This window comes from Dama dama, chromosome X (assembly GCF_033118175.1).
Source record: "Dama dama isolate Ldn47 chromosome X, ASM3311817v1, whole genome shotgun sequence".
Taxonomy (NCBI): domain Eukaryota; kingdom Metazoa; phylum Chordata; class Mammalia; order Artiodactyla; family Cervidae; genus Dama; species Dama dama.
This window is the reverse complement of record NC_083714.1, coordinates 102,596,453-102,614,392: the sequence shown is the minus strand read 5'-3', so window position 1 is coordinate 102,614,392 and position 17,940 is coordinate 102,596,453. Positions and strand designations below refer to the sequence as shown.

At 36.8% G+C, this 17,940-nt stretch overlaps 1 protein-coding gene across 2 annotated transcripts in view; it reads left to right on the top strand.

Annotated features, from left to right (window-relative positions):
• Positions 1 to 7: 7 nt before the first annotated feature.
• PFKFB1 (6-phosphofructo-2-kinase/fructose-2,6-biphosphatase 1) overlaps positions 8 to 17,940 on the top strand; it is a 98,625-nt gene continuing 80,692 nt past the window's right edge. For both annotated transcript variants that reach the window (XM_061136240.1, XM_061136241.1), the window contains exon 1: positions 8 to 104. In XM_061136240.1, coding sequence (XP_060992223.1) covers positions 8 to 104 — 97 coding nt within the window. The remainder of the gene's footprint in view (positions 105 to 17,940) is intronic.

The following is a 17,940-nucleotide window of genomic DNA, read 5'->3' as shown; positions in this document are numbered from 1 at the left end:
GCCTAAGATGTCTCAAGAGATGGGAGAGCTCACCCAAACCAGATTGCAGAAGATCTGGATTCCACACAACAACGGCAACATCAGGCTGCAACGGAGGAGGGGCTGTAAGTGGGGTTTGCTTCTGTGGGCTTCAATGTGGTGGTGGTAGAATGGGTGTAGAACATTAAAGGGCATGGTCCCTGTCCACCCCCACCCCAAGCTGAAAGTTGGAATAGATGAGCAGCTGGATGAAATAGCTGTAGGGCAACAAGATGCTAATGTCAAAAACAGAGAAAGAAGGAGAGAAAGAAAGACAGAAAGAGAGAGGTGAATACAGAGAAAGAATGATGGTTATGTAAAGACCATCTTAATCAGAGGGATTATTGACTAGGAATTTTTTCTTTTATCCAGAGCTTATTTGGAATACTTCTTGTTTGAAATCTGACAGTTCTAGATCAGTGCTAGCCTAAATGTTTTATTTTCGTGACCTCAGTGAAATGTCTGGAAATTTGTACTGTCTGATAGCGCTTGGGTGAAATAAAGTTCTTGGCATTGTTTCTTAGAGGACAGGTGCTGGGTACACAACAGTTCCATATCATTGGTTGGTTTTGCTCCTCCCCTTTCTCAAGCCTCCTTGAGAAACTGGGTTTAACTGGGTTGGAAAAGGCTGGGTGTCCTGCCTAACTGGGTTGGTAAAGGCTGGTGTCCTGTCTCCTGCATTGCCTTCATGGCACATATGGACACATTTGCTGCTCTAGGAATTTGAGGGAGAAGATACCCAGGGAAAGACTACTGGTGTAATGTTCACTTTGAAAATTTAAGAAAGACTAGGGTCAAAGGGGGAAAGCAAACACAACCTGTAAATACATTTTTAAAGTAGATTATACCATTTCCCATAGATAACAGGGGACAGTTTGCAGATCAAGGTGTTTCCAGCCCAAGAATTTTGACCTGAGGAGCCATAAGGTGGGTGGAGATAAGACAGCTATGGACTGTGGGACCCAGACATTTTAAGGACCAGCTGACCGAGCTTCCACTATGCTAATGCTGGAAGAGGTCCAGGCTCACAGCTAGTGAGAGGAAGATCCAGGAAGATGTAAGATGTTAAATATACTATGTAGAATGGAGGGTATGGATGGAGGAAGAGAGGGAAAAAACCTAGCCTTCTGTTCCTTTTCCTCTCTATCAGCAGTTTCAGTCACTCATCTGGAGATCAAGGAGCCTAGATGAGACTGAAAATTACATCCTACCCTCACTCACCAAATCACTTTTATTCCTTCTAAGGGGCTATTGAGTTAAGCTGGCAAGCAAGCAAGCCACTTTTGCATACCTGGGTCCTCTATAGTTAGAGCCCTTATATTCCTGGGAACTCTTGTCTTTCAGTTGGAGAAATAATATACATAAATCACATAATATAGTCTCTGTCATATAGAAGATGCAAAATAAATATGCATTCACTTTATTTTAAGAGCTTATCTCTCCTCAGCTATAAGACATAATTAATACCTACTTCCCCATGTTGTTGGGGTGTTCAGTGATTCAGACTGCCTAGCTTTGAGTCCCAGCTCTGCCACCTCCTGCCTCTGTGACCCTGGATGTCTGGACCCTCTTAACTTACCTGTGCTTCCATTTCCTCATTGGTAAAAAGAAGTTAGTAATAATGTTGTGAGGATTAGAAAGCTAAAACATATAAAATGCTTAAAAGAATGTCAGGTGTATAGTAAGTACTCAGTGTTACTGTTATTATTTAAATAAGAAGGTGGGTGTATGGTCTTTTGCCCATCATATCCCCAGCATCAAACCTGAAGCCTGGCACATAGCAGATACCAAATAAATGGTAACTCTGTGCTACGTCCACTCTACCCTCACCATAGCAAAGCATGGGGATCTGTGTGTACAAGATAGTGACTCATAAGTGATTGACTGAATTATGTCAGACCACAGATATAATAAACTTAGTGACCTGGGGGTGGTAGAGGTACACAATTATTTAATGACTATTCTGAGGATTAAATGCATTAGTGTGCAAAGTTCTTGAACAACTGTGTATATTCATCTGTGACTTTTTTTTCTCATTCAACATTATATTTTGTGCCATCTATAATATTGTTGCATGCAATTGTTTATTCTCTTTGCTGTATAATATTATATTTTGCAAATATCCCGTGATTTATTTATCCATTTTACTGTTGATGTATATTTATATAATTTCTAGTTTAGGGTTATGAACAATTACACAATGAAAATTTTTGTCCCCATAAATTTTGGAATCAGTTTTTCAAACTACACACACATACATACAACTTTTGGTGTTTTGATTGGAATTGGAATTACAGTCAATCTATATATCAGTTTAAGGAAAGTTAATATCTTTGTGATATTGAGTCTTCTGTAAATATGGTGTGTCTCTATTTAGAATTTTTTATGTTATTTGAGTGAAGTCATAATTTAAAAGGGCTTATGTGTCATTATAATTTTTGTTTATTTTGTTGCTATTGTATACCTTTATAGAAATTGCATTTTATACCAATTTATTGCTAATGTATACAACTATAATTGTGGGGGGTTTGTGTATTGCATTTGCAACCAGCAAACTTGATAAACTTAATTTTGATAATTTATATGTAAATGACAGCTCTCTTTTTTCCCTTCCAATCCTTACTTTTTAAAACTTCTTATTCTTATATTATGTCACTGCTAGGACCTACTAACTTCAAAACATGAACACCAATGTTGAACAGAAATGTTAATATTATTCATGTTTATATTGGACTTAATTTTAAAGGTAATGTTTTTAAAGTTTCACCATTGAGTAAGTTTGCTGTAATTTTTTTGTACATGCCACTTAACAGGTTAAGGAAGTTCCAGTTTGTTCTTTGTTTGAAACAAGATTTTTTAAAGATGAGTAGATATTGAATTTTATAAACATGTTAGCTGTGTCCACTGAGATGACAGATTGGTTTTCTGTTTTAATCTGTTAATGTGAATTACACTAGAGATTTTTCTTGTTTTTTATCTGTCTTGCAGTCTTAGGATAAATAATACTGGATTTTGTTCATTAATATTTTATTTAGGGATTTGGCATTTTGTTTATGAATGAGATTGACCTGTACTTTTTCCATTCTCATTGTTCCCTGTTTGACTTTTGAGTCATAAAATGAAGTGGGAACTATTCCCTTTCATTCTATTTTCTGACAGAGGTTATCCAAGGAACTATTTGTTCTTTAAATATTTGGCACAACTTCCAGGTAAAAACATCAGACCAGGTGTTTTCTTTGTAAGAAAAAAATTAATTGATACAATCTTTTGAATAGTTATACACTCATTCAAGTTTGTTATTCCTTCTTGTCAGTTTTGTTAAATTATGTTTTTTGGGGAATTTTTCTATTTCACATCACTTTTCAAATTTATTTGCATAAACTTACATCCATATTTTTAAAATCTCTATTTCATTTGCAATTATATCTTCTTATCCTTGTTTATTTGTACCTCCTTTTTTTTATTCTTGATCAATATTGACAGAAGTTTGTCACTTTTGTAAATTTTTTTAAATAGCTGACTTTTGGCCTTCTGATTCTTTCTGTTATATCTCTGGCTTTTTATTTAGCCATTTTCCTCATCATTATTCTTTTTTTATACTTTCTTTGGACTTACTCTGTTTTACTTTTTTAACTTCTGGGGTTGGATGCACAGCTTATTTATTTTCAGACTTTCTTCGTTTTGAATATAAACATCTGATGCTATAATTGTCATATTAAACAGATTGGTATTCCACAGATGCACAGTTGTATGGACATATGAATTTTTAAAGTATTTCCAGACTATTTGGTAAATAGACACTGCTCAGGGCTTTCTTAGTTTCTCTATCACTTAGTTGCCCTGGCCACCTCAGTCCCTTTCTCAGAACTGCTAAGACCTATAAATTATCATCTAGCAACTGAAGAGTTAATGCCTGACACAGAAGGCGTCCTCTAGAAATTGGTGCCAAACCCTTGGGCCAGCTTCTGTTTTGCTAGATCAGTGCCCTTACCATTTCCAGTCTGATTCCATCCTTCTTCAAGAACAAACTGTATGATTTCAATTCTTTGATATCTATTGAGATTTGCTTTATGGACCAACATATGGTAATTTTTGGTAAAAATTCCATGAGCACTTGAAAAAAATATACATTTTACAATTCGATTAAGAATACTGTATACTTCAATTAAGTCATATTTGTTGATCTGGCTCAAATTCTCTATATTCTTCCAGGATTTTGTCTGCTTGTTGATATGAAAAATTTGTTAATGTCTCCTTGTAACTATGTCAATTTTGAAGCTTTGTAAATAGCTACAAATTTAGAATTGCTACATATTTCTGGTAAACTGAATATTTATCAATGTGTAAGGACATTTATGCTAATTTAGTATAATTGACATTTTGTCCTACAATTTTTTTCTGATATTATTATATGTATATTTGCTTTATTTAGCTTTATATTTACCTGGTATATCATTCATACACTTTAAAATAATGTTTTTACCAGTTTAGTGAAGTGTAGTGAACTTATAATGTTGTGTTAGTTTCAACTGTGAGCAATTCAGAATATATATATATATATATATATATATATATATATTCTTTTGCAGGTTCTTTTTCATTAGAGTTTATTATAAGATATTGATTATAGTTCCTTGTGCTATACTGTAGACCCTTGTTGTTTATCTATTTTATATAGGGTTGCATATATTAATTCCAAACTCCTAATTTATCTCTCCCCTAACTCCCACTATCTTCTTTGGTAACTACGTTTCTTTTCTGTGTGTAAGTCTATTTCTGTTTTGTAAATAAGTTCACTTATATCATTTTTTTAGATTCCACTTATAAGTGATATCATATGATACTTGTCTTTCTCTCTCTGGCTTACTTCACTTAACATGATAATTTCTAAGTCCATGATGTTGCTGCAAACAGTATTATTTCATTCTTTTTCATGACTAACATTCCATGGTATATATGTATCACATCTTCTTTATTCATTCATCTGTTTTTTTTTTTATTCATCTGTTGATGGACATTTGGGTTGCTTCTGTGTCTTGGCTATTGTAAATAGTGCTACTGTGAACATAGGGATGCATGTGTCTTTTCAAATTAGATTTTTCTCTGGGTTTATGCCCAGGAATGGGATTGTTGGATCATATGGCAACTCTATTTTCAGTTTTTTAAGGAACCTCCATGCTGTTCTCCATAGTGGCTGTACCAGGTTACATTACAATCAATAGCATAGGAGGGTTCCTTTTCCTCCACATCCTCTTCATCATTTATAGACTTAAATGATGGCCTATAAGAAAAATGTTTCTGATAGAGATATAATTCACATACCATAAAACTCACTATTTTAAGGTGTACAACTTAGTAGTTTTTAGTATATTCACGTGGTTATGTACCATCATTACTAATTCCAGAACATTTTCATCACACCCTTCCAAAGAAATCCCATACCCATTAGTGTGATTCCAGATTTCCCCCTCCCTTCAGCCACTGGCAACCCCCTAAAATATTGTCACCATAGACTTGCCTATTCTGGACATTTCACTTTACTGGAATCACACAATATATGCTCTTTTGTATCTGGCTTCTTCCATTGGGCATAATATTTTCAGTTAATCCATGTTGTAGCATGTGTAGATACTTCATTCCTTTTTAAATCTGAATAATATCCCATTATATAGATATACAACATTTTGCTTAACCAATTCAAATTTGATTTGAGGGAAATTTGGTTTCTTTCCACTTTTGACTATTATGAACAATGTTGCCATAAATATTTGTGTACAAGTTTTTGGGTGGACACATTTTTCATTTCTCTTGAATACATACATAGAAGTAGAAATGTTAAGTCCTTTGGTAATTCTATCTATTAAAACAATGATTTAAAGAACTGCTAGGCTGGTTTTTCAAGTGGATTCATGTCTTATATTTCCAAAAGCAGCATATGAGAATTCTAATTTCTCTATATCTCCACTAACTGCTGGTTTTGTCCATTTTTAAAAGTATAGTCATCCTAGAGGATGTTCAATCTTCACTTGAGAAGAATCTCTAATACCTTGAATCTATTTCTCACTTTCACTATATAATTGTATGGTATTTGATTTAGGTCATACCAGAATGATCTGGTGGTTTTCCCTACTTTCTTCAATTTAAGTCTGAATTTGACATGGTCTGAGCCACAGTCAGCTCCTGGTCTTGATTTCCTGACTATATAGAGCTTCTCCATCTTTGGCTGCAAAGAATATAATCAATCTGATTTCAGTAGTGACCATCTGGTAATGTCCATGTGTAGAAACTTCTTATGTGTTGTTGGAAGAGGGTATTTGCTATGACCAGTGCATTCTTGTGGCAAAACTCTGTTAGACTTTGCCCTGTTTCATTCTGTATTCCAAGGCCAAATTTGCCTAATACTCCAGGTATCTCTTGACTTCCTACTTTCGCATTCCAGTCCCCTATAATGAAAAGGCATATTGAGTGCAGCACTTTCACAGCATCATCTTTCATGATTTTAAATAGCTCAACTGGAATTCCGTCACCTCCACTAGCTTTGTTCATAGTGATGCTTTCTAAGGCCCACTTGACTTCACATTCCAGGATGTCTGGCTCTAGGTGAGTGATCACATCATCGTGATTATCTGAGTCATGAAGATCTTTTTTGTACAGTTCTTCCGTGTATTCTTGCCACCTCTTCTTAAGATCTTTGCTTCTGTTAGGTCCATACCATTTCTCTCCTTTATCGAGCCCATCTTAGCATGAAATGTTCCCTTGGTATCTCTAATTTTCTTGATGAGATCCCTAGTCTTTCCCATTCTGTTGTTTTCCTCTATTTCTTTGCACTGATCGCTGAGGAAGGCTTTCTTATCGCTGCTGGCTATTCTTTGGAACTCTGCATTCGAATGGGAATATCTTTCCTTTTCTCCTTTGCTTTTCACTTCTCTTCTTATCACAGCTATTTGTAAGGCCTCCTCAGACAGCCATTTTGTGTTTTTGCATTTCTTTTCCACGGGGATGGTCTTGATCCCTGTTTCCTGTACAATGTCACGAACCTCCATCCATAGTTCATCAGGCACTCTGTCTATCAGATCTAGTCCCTTAAATCTATTTCTCAATTCAGCTGTATAATCATAAGGGATTTGATTTTGGTCATACCTGAATCGTCTAGTGGTTTTCCCTGCTTTCTTCCATTTAAGTCTGAATTTGGCAATTAGGAGTTCATGATCTGAGCCACAGTCAGCTCCTGGTCTTGTTTTTGCTTACTGTATAGAGCTTCTCCATTTTTGGCTGCAAAGAATATAATCAATCTGATTTTGGTGTTGACCATCTGGTGATGTCCATGTGTAGAGGCTTCTCTTGTGTTGTTGGAAGAGGGTGCTTGCTATGACCAGTGCTTTCTCTTGGCCTTTGCCCTGCTTCATTCCATACTTCAAGGTAAAATTTGCCTGTTACTCCAGGTGTTTCTTGACTTCCTACTTTTGTATTCCAGTCCCCTATAATGAAAAGGACATCTTTTTGGGGGGTTAATTCTAAAAGATCTTGTAGGTCTTCATACAACAGTTCAACTTCAGCTACTTTAGTGTTACTGGTTGGGCATAGGCTTAGATTACCGTGATATTGAATGGTTTGCATTGGAAACGAACAGAGATCATTCTGTTGATCATTCAGTTGAGCTATTTCAAATCCTGAAAGATGGTGCTGTGAAAGTGCTACACTCAATATGCCAGCAAATTTGGAAAGCTCAGCAGTGGCCACAGGACTGGAAAAGGTCAGTTTTCATTCCAATCCCAAAGAAAGGCAATCCCAAAGAATGCTCAAACTACTGCAAAATTGGGCTCATCTCACACGCTAGTAAAGTAATGCTCAAAATTCTCCAAGCCAGGCTTCAGCAATATGTGAACCGTGAACTTCCAGATATTCAAGCTGGACTTAGAAAAGGCAGAGGAACCAGAGATCAAATTGCTAACATCCGCTGGATCATAGAAAAAGCAAGAGAGTTCCAGAAAAATATCTATTTCTGCTTTATTGACTATGCCAAAGCATTTGACTTTGTGGATCACAATAAACTGTGGAAAATTCTGAAAGAGATGGGAATACCAGACCACCTGACCTGCCTCTTGAGAAATTTGTATGCAAGTCAGGAAGCAACAGTTAGAACTGGACATGGAACAGCAGACTGATTCCAAATAGAAAAAGGAGTACATCAAGGTTATATACTGTCACCCTGCTTATTTAACTTATATGCAGAGTACATCATGAGAAAGGCTGTGCTGGATGAAGCACAAGCTGGAATTAAGATTGCCAGGAGAAATATCAGTAACCTCAGATATGCAGATGACACCACCCTTATGGCAGAAAGTAAAGAAGAACTGATGAGCCTCTTGATGAAAGTGAAAGAGGAGAGTGAAAAAGTTGGCTTAAAGCTCAACATTTAGAAAACTAAGATCATGGCATCTGGTCCCATCACTTCATGGCAAATAGATGGGGAAACAATGGAAAGAGTGGCAGACTTTGTTTTTTTGGACTCCAAAATCACTTCAGATGGTGACTGCAGCCATGAAATTAAAAGACACTCCTTGGAAGGAAAGTTATGACCAACCTAAACAGCATATTAAGAAGCAGAGACATTTCTTTACTAACAGAGGTCCCTCTAGTCAAGGCTATGGTTTTTGCAGTAGTCATGTATGAATGTGAGATTTGGACCATAAAGAAAACTGAGCACCAAAGAATTTATGCTTTTGAACTGTGGTGTTGGAGAAGACTCTTGAGAGTCCCTTGGACTGCAAGGAGATCAAACCAGTCCATCCTAAAGGAAATCAGTCCTGGGTATTCATTGGAAGGACTGATGTTGAAGCTGAAACCCCAGTACTTTGGCCAACTGATGTGAAGTGTTGACTCATTTGAAAAGACCCTGATGCTGGGAAAGATTGAAGGCAGGAGGAGAAAGGGATGACAGAGGATGAGCTGGTTGAATGGCATCACTGACTCAATGGACATGAGTTTGTGTAACCTCCAGGAATTGGTGATGGACAGGGAGGCCTGGCATGCTGCAGTCCATGGGGTCACAAAGAGTCGGACACACCTGAGCGACTGAACCTAACTGAACTGGTTCTCTCTGGTGAACTATCTGGCCTATGATTTGGATTGTTGCTCTTAATTAAATGGATCTATTGTTTTCAAGAGCACACTTAGGCTTTTATCTTGATTACTTCTATCCACTGGCAACCTTTCTGATCCACTACTATGGGTGTTAAGTGGACAGTGGCTTCTGGTGTTTTGTTTGCCTATTCTGGTATAGAACCTCTGGCCTCTGAGCAAGTTGGAGTGAGGGTGATCAGGAACACTGTATTCTAAGCCTGCTTTACCTGGGATATAGCCTTCATCCTATGAGTAGGGACTGGATGAAGGAAGGGTATCTCCAACCTCTTAGCTATATTTGCCAGAGCAGCTTCAAGCTGGAAAGAATGTGAGGTGCTGTCTGCCCCTACCAGTGAGGTACCATATCATCTGATTGGGTGAACACTCTAAGGGGAAAGGGAATCCCATCTTCTTGGCCACACACACACACTGGAGTGAGGTTCCATTTAACTAAGCTTGAGGGGGAGAGCAGTGAGGATCATGGCACAAATGCCACAGACTCTCATGTTCTTACTGAATTCTGGTAGTTTTTTTGAATAAACACTCCATATGCTGTATCCCAATAGGATAATTTTCAGAGACCTCAAAAGGTTATTTTTTAATAATACTTGCCAGTTTTGCTCCTCTCACTGGAGTTCACCGCACATGCTTATGATTATAAGCTCAGTCGAGTCCGACTCTTGTGACCCTATAGACTGTAGCCTGCCAGGCTCCTCTGTCCATGGGATTCTCCAGGAAAGAATACCAGAGTGGGTTGCCATTTCCTTCTCGAGGGGATCTTCCCAACCCAAGGATAGAACCCAGGTCTCCTGTATTGCAGTCAGCCTCTTTACTGACTGAGATACTTGGGAAGCCCAGTTCTATGAACTGGGGTTCATAGAACTCCTAATCATGGAAAGATGTCTCACAATTGATTTTTATATATTGATCTTGTATCTGTCAACTTTGCTGAACTCACTTGTCAGTTCTAAGAATTTTTATAGTTTTGGGGATTTCTATGTAGATAGTCATGACATCCACAAACAGGAAATCTTCTTTTCTAAGCTGTGTGCATTTTATTTCCTTTTACTGCCTTATTGCAGTAGTTAGAACTTAAAAATATTCTATGTCAAAGAGTGGAGAGGGTGGACATCTTTACATTGGTTCTGATCTTAAGGGGAAAGTATTCGGTCTTTCACTTTTAAGGCTAATAATGACAGTATGCTTTTGTTGTTAAGGTTCCTTATCAAGTTCAAGTAATTAACATCTATTCCTAACTTAAAGTATGAAGTGTTTTTCCTATGTGCATGGACATATTTTTCTTCGATAGCTTGTCAATATCATGGGTTACATTAATTGATATTTTTGAATGTTCACCTAACCTTGCAGACTTGTACTGTATCACACTTAACCATTCTCTATAATTCTTTATATGCAATATTGGATTTTTTGAGCTCGAAGCAAATAATTTATTGAAAGCTGAGGATGGGCAACATTACTTTATAAGAACTAAAATATGTATCTTTTGTTTTCTTCTTATTTAACTTCTATGATAATACATTCATTCTTTAAAAGTTTAGAAAATATATAAAAGTATGAAGAAAACAATGGTATGTATCTAACCGAAGCAGAAGATATTAAGAAGAGGTGGCAAAAACACACAGAAGAACTGTGCTAAAGAGATCTTCATGACCAGATAACCAAGATGATGCGATCACTCACCTAGAGCCAGACATCCTGGAATGCAAAGTCAAGTGGCCCTTAGGAAGCATCGCTACAAACAAAATTAGTGGAAGTGATGGAATTCCAATTGATCTAATTCAGATCCTAAAAGATGATGCTGCTAACGCGCTGCACTCGATATGCCAGCAAATTTGGAAAACTCAGCAGTGGCCACAGGACTAGAAAAAGGTCAGTTTTCATTCCAATTCCTAAGAAAGGTAACACAAAAGAATGTTCAAAATACTGCACAATTGCACTCATTTCACATACTAGCAAAATAATGCTCAAAATTCTCCAAGCCAGGCTTCAACAGTACATGACCCATGAACTTCCAGATGTTCAAGCTGGATTTAGAAAAAGCAGAGGAACCAGAGATCAAATTACCAACATCCACTGGATCATTGAAAAAGCAAGAGATTTCCAGAAAAGCATCTACTGCTGCTTTATTGACTCTCCCAAAGCCTTTGACTGTGTAGATCACAACAAACTGTGGAACATTCTTTAAGAGATGGGAATACCAGACAACCTGACCTGCCTCCTGAGAAATCTGTATGCAGGTCAAGAAGCAACAGTTAGAATTGTACATGGAAAAACTGACTAGTTCAAATTGGGAAAGGAGTATGTCAAGGCTATATATTGCTATCCTGCTTCTTTAATTTATATGCAGATTATATCATTCAAAATGCTGGGCTGGATGAAGCACAAGCTGGAATCAAGATTGCCGGGAGAAATATCAATAACCTGAGTATGCAGATGACACCACCCTTATGGCAGAAAGCGAAGAAGAACTGAAGAGCTCTTTGATGAATGTGAAAGAGGAGAGTGGAAAAATTGGCTTAAAACTCAACATTCAGACAACTAAGATCATAGCATCCAGTCCCATCACTTCATGGCAAATAGATGGGGAAACAACGGAAACAATGTCAGACTTTATTTTCTTGGACTCCAAAATCATTGCAGATGATGACTGCAGCCATGACATTAAAATGCCCTTGCTCCTTTGAAGAAAAGTTATGCCCAACCTAGGCAGCATATTAAGAAGCAGAGACATTATTTTGCCAACAAAGGTCCATCTAGTCAAAGCTATGGTTTTTCCAGTAGTCATGTATGGGTGTGACAGTTGGACTATAAATAAAGCTGAGTGCTGAAGAATTGATGCTTTTGAACTGTGGTGTTGGAGGAGACTGTTGAGAGTCCCTTGGACTGCAAGGAGATCCAACCAGTCCATCCTAAAGGAAATCAGTCCTGAATATTCATTGGAAGGACTGATGTCAAAGCTGAAACTCCAATACTTTGGCCACCTGATGAGAAGAACTGACTCTTTAGAAAACACCCTGATGCTGGGAAACATTGAAGGCGGGAAGAGAAGGGGATGACAGAGGATGAGATGGTTGGATGGCATCACCGACTCAATGGGGATGAGTTTGAGTAAGCTCCTGGAGTTGGTGATGGACAGGGAGGCCTGGCGTGCTGCAGTCTGTGGAGTCACAGTCTAACAGGACTAAGTGACTGAACTGAATTGAACTGGTGGGCAGGGCCTTTCTTAGTAAAACTTTAATCCAATTATGTGCTGATGGGTGGAGTTGCATTCCCTCCCTGTTCTTTGGCCTAAGGTTACCCAGCCCTGGGATCTTTGGGCTGTATGGTAGGGATAATGGCAACCTCCAAGAGGGTTTATGACAAGGGGGACCTTCCCACCCTGCTGCTGCCAGTGTCCTCATCCCTGTGGTGTGCCCCTGCTGACCAACACCTCCACAGGAGACCCTCCAACACTCAGTCAGTAAGTCAGTTCAGTCGCTCAGTCATGTCTGACTCTGCAACCCCATGAATCGCAGCACGCCAGGCCTCCCTGTCCATCACCAACTCTCGGAGATTGCTCAGACTCATGTTCATCAAGTTGGTGATGCCAACCAGCCATCTCATCCCCTGTCGTCCCCTTCTCCTCCTGCCCCCAATACCTTCCAGCATCAGGGTCTTTTCCAGTGAGTCGACTCTTCGCATGAGGTGGCCAAAGTATTTGAGCTTCAGCTTCAGCATCAGTCCTTCAAACGAACACCCAGGACCTTTAGGATTGACTGGTTGGATCTCCTTGCAGTCCAAGGGACTCTCAAGAGCCTTCTCCAACACCACAGTTCAAAAGCATTAATTCTTCGGTGCTCAGCTTTCTTCACAGTCCAACTCTCACATCCATACATGACCACTGGAAAAACTATAGCCTTGACTAGATGGACCTTTGTTGGCAAAGTAATGTCTCTGCTTTTTAATATGCTATCTAGGTTGGTCATAACTTTCCTTCCAAGGAGTAAACATCTTTTAATTTCATGGCTGCAGTCACCATCTGAAGTGATTTTGGAGCCCAAGAAAATAAAGTCTGTCACTGTTTCCATTGTTTCCCCATCTATTTGCCATGAAGTGATGGGACCAGATGCCATGATCTTAGTTTTCTGAATGTTGAGCTTTAAGCCAACTTTTTCACTCTCCTCTTTCACTTTCATCAAGAGGCTCTTTAGTTCCTCTTCGCTTTCTGCCATAAGGGTGGTGTCATCTGCATATCTGAGGTTATTGATATTTCTCCCAACACTAGCAAGTAATTTTTGTTCAATCTTCCATAGGGTCACTACTCCTTTCTCATATGCCTTGGTGCACACAAGATTTTGTTATGCTTTCCAAGACTGGAAACTCTGTTTCCCCCAGTCCTGTGGAAGTCCTATAATCAAACCTTGTTGGCCTTCAAGGCCAGATTCCCTGGGGACTCCTAGTCACTTTGTCAGATCCCCAAGTGGGAAGCCTGATGTGGGATTCAGAACTTTCACAACAGTGGGATAACTCCTTTTGTATTGTTTTTCTCCAGTTTGTGGGCCACCCACCTAGCAGGAATGGGATTTGATTTTATCATTATTATGCCCCTCCTACCATCTCACTGTAGCTTTTTTGTCTTTGGGTTTGTGGTGGTTTTTTTTTTTTTTTTTTTTTTTTTGGTGGGTTCCGGTGTCCTCCTGTCAATGTTTGTTCAACAGCTAGTTGCAATTTTGGTGCTCTCACAGGAAAGATGTGCACATGTCCTTCTACTCTGCCATCTTGAACCCGAAGCCCCTTATTAACTTTTAAATGACTGCAGAATATTAGTGATATCCCCTATATATTATATATTGGCCATTTTTATCTTATCTCTTTTTATATGTTTCAGTCTTGCCAAAAGTTGTTCATTGATTTTTCACTGAATGGTTCATTTATTTATTTATTTAGAAATCAACTTTTTGTTTTATTCATTTTCTCTATTGTTTTTCTGGTTTCAATGTCAATTTCTGCTTTTATCTAGAATTTGTTTCCTTTTGCCTGCTTTTGTTTATTTTGCTCTTTTTTCCTGTTCTTGTTTTAAGTGGCACTTAGATTATTGATTTGAGACTTTTTTTCAATGTACAGCATTTTCAATTTATAGCATTTTAGTGCTATGAATCCTTCTGTCACCATTGCTTTTGCTGCAACCCTCATATTTTGATAAGTTTTTTTTTTTACTTTAAATCATTTCTATGTGTATTTTCAAAATTTCTTTTGAGACTTCTTTTATCAGTCATGGATTATTTAGTATGTTCTTTAATTTTCAAGTGTTTAGAAACTTACCTGTCTTCCTCCTTTTGTTGATTTTACTTTGATACCTTTAGGATAAGAGAATATACTATGTTAATGTCAATCAGTTTTTATTTACTGAATGTTGTTTAATGGCCCAGAGCATGAAAATGTGCCATGGTCACTAGATCAAAATATTTATTCTGATGTTTTCAAATGTATTACTTTTATATGTCAATTAGATACTGCTGATTTATTATGTTGCTTAATTCTTCTATATTGTTGCTGATTTTCTGTCTAATGATTCTATTAATTCCTGAGAGTGTATGTTGGAGTCCTCAAGAGTCTTTGTGCATTTGTCTCTTTTCTCCTTTTAGTTTGCTTCATTCATTTTGAGACTCTGTTGACTGCTATGCATATGATTTGGATTATTATATATTCCTAAGGGATTGATCTTTTATCATTATGTAATGCTGTTTTGTATGTAGTATTTTTCTGTGCACAGAAATATAATTAACTGGATATTAATAGACACTCTTGCTTTTTTTAAATTATTGATTGTATAGTACATACTTTTTCCTTTAAAATATGCTTTTATGAACCCATTTAAACATGAAAATAATAAACCAATTACATGTTAACATAAATAGCATGTTTTTCACAAAAATAACCATTTCCCCAAAAAATGATGAAGAAAAATTATGTCATGTATTTGCAAATATCTTTTATGTGTGGATTAATAGTAGATGTATTACATGTTCTGCATTCAATCTGTTGTAGTGTGTTATCTTGGTTGAAATACATGAAGAAAATTTGTCCTCCTCTACAATAGCTTGGGAAAACAACAATACCCTAATAGTGTTTATTTTCAGATAATTGCATTTTTCTTTGATTTGATACCAAAATTCAACAATTGGTAGTTGTTTTTTTATATTGTGGCAAGAACACATAACATGAGATCTACCTTGTTAACAGTTTTTTAAGTGAATAATTATTATTATTAATTGTAGCACAATTACAATAAATCTCTAGAACTTATTCATCTTTCATAACTCAAACTCTATACCCATTGAACAACCATTCTACCCTCTGCTTCTATGACTTTGACTACTTTAGATACTTCATATAAGTATAATCATGCAGTATTTGTACTTCTGTAACTGGTTTATTCCACTCAGCATAATGTACTCCAGGTAAATCCACACTGTCACATATGACAGGATGTCCTTATTTTTAAGGGTGAATAGTATTCAATTACATATGTGTACCATATTTTCTTAATTCATTCATCAGTTGATGGATATTTATGTTGTTTCTATATCTTGGCTATTGTGAATAATGCTTCAATGAACATGGAAGGGCAGATAATTTCTTGATGATACTGATTTCAAGGATAGCCTCTTAAACAAATGGTAGTAGGAAGGTGGATATCCACATGCAAAAGAATAAAATTGGACCCATATCTTACAATACACACAAAAATCAAGTCAACATTGATTAGCTATTTAAATAAAAGACCTGAAACAGTACAACTCCTAGAAGAAAACTTAAGGAGAAAGCTTCATGACATTAGTCTAGGCAGTGATTTCTTGGATATCACACACAAAAAAAGCAACAGAAGCAAAAATAAATAAGTGGTACTTCATCAAACTAAAAAGCTTCTGCATGGCAAAAGTCATTTAACTGTATTTGAATGGATTTATTTCTGGGGTCTCTAGTCCATTCCATTGATCTATATGCCTATCCTGTGCCCACACTACACTGTCTTGGGTACTATATCTTTATAGTAAATCTTAAAATCAACTAGAAATTTTCTTTCAAAGTTTTTCTTGTCTTGTAATTATTTTATTCAATCCAGTTCCTTTTACTTCCCATATTAATGTTATTTTATTTTTTCAGTTTTTATTTTGTATTGGAGTACATTTGATTAAGTGTTGTGTTACTTGCAGATGTACAGGAAAATAATTCAGCTATATATATGCATGTATCTATTTTTTTAATTCTTTTCCCATTTAGGTTATCACACAGTATTGAGCAGAGTTCCCTGTGCTATACAGTAGGTTCTTGTAGGTTATCTATTTTATATATAGCACGGTGTACATGTCAATCCCAACTCCCAATCTATCCTCCTCCTTCCTTTCCCCAGGTAATAATAAGTTTTCTAAGTCTCTGAGTCGGTCTGTACTGCAAAAATGTTCATTTGTATAATTTTTTAAGTTTCTGAATATACAGAATATCTTATGCTGTTTGTCTTTCTCTGACTTACTTCACTTAATATGGTAGTCTCCAGGTCAATCTATGTTGATGCAAATGGCATTGTTTCATTCTTTTTAATTTCTGAATAATATTCCATCATATATATGTACCACATCTATTTCATCCATTCATGTGTCAATCGACAATTTAGGCTTGCTTTCATGTCTTGGCTGTTGTAATGAACATTGCTGAAATGAACATCAGAATGCATGCATCCTTTTAAAACATGTTTTTTTTTCCTCTAGATATATGCCCAAGAATGGGATTGCTGCATCATATGGTAGCTCTATTTTTATTTTCTTAAGGAACATCCATACTATTCTCCATAGTGGTTTTACCAATTTACATTTCCACCAACAGTGTAGGAGAGGTCTTCTTTCTCCCCACCCTCTCCAGCTTTTATTATTTGTAGACTTTTTGATGATGGCCATTCTGACTGGTGTAATGTGATATCTTGTTGTAGTTTAGACTTGCATTTCTCTAATGATTAGCAATGTTGAGCATCTTTTCATGTGACTTTTGGCCATCTGTATATCTTCTTTGGAAAAATGTCTATTTAGGCCTTTTGCCATTTTTTGATTGTAATTTTTTTAATATATTGAGCCTCATGTTTGTAAATTTGGGGGATTAATTCCTTGTTGGATACATCATTTGCAAATATTTTCTCCCACTCTATAGGTGGTCTTTGTTTTGTTTGTGGGTTCCTTTGTTTTTCAAATGCTTTTGAGTATACTTAGGTCTCATTTGTTTACTTTTTGTTTTTATTTCCATTACTCTATGAGATTGGTCCAAAAAAGATATTGTTCTAGTTTATGTCAAAGAGTATTGTGTCTACATCTTCGTTTAAGAATTTTATAGTTTCTAGGCTTACATTTAGGTCTCTAATCTGTTTTGAGTTTATTTTGGGGTTTGGTATTAAAGAATATCCTATTTTCATTTCTTACCTGCAGCTGTCTAGTTTTCCCAGCACTCTTTATTCAAGAAATTGTCTTTTCTCTATTGTATAGTTTTTGCTCCTTTGCCATAGATTAATTGACCATAGGTGCATAGGTTTGTTTCTGGGATTGCTATCTTGTTTAATTGATCTGTATTTCTATTTCTATGCCAGTATCATACTGTCTTGATAACAGTAGCTCTATCGTGTAGTCTTAAGACGGGGAGCCTGACTCTTCCAGCTCCATTTTTCCTTTCTTAAGATTGTTTTGGCTGTTTGGGGTCTTTTCTGTATCCATACAAATTTGAAGATTTTTTGTTTTAGTTCTGTGAACATTGGTA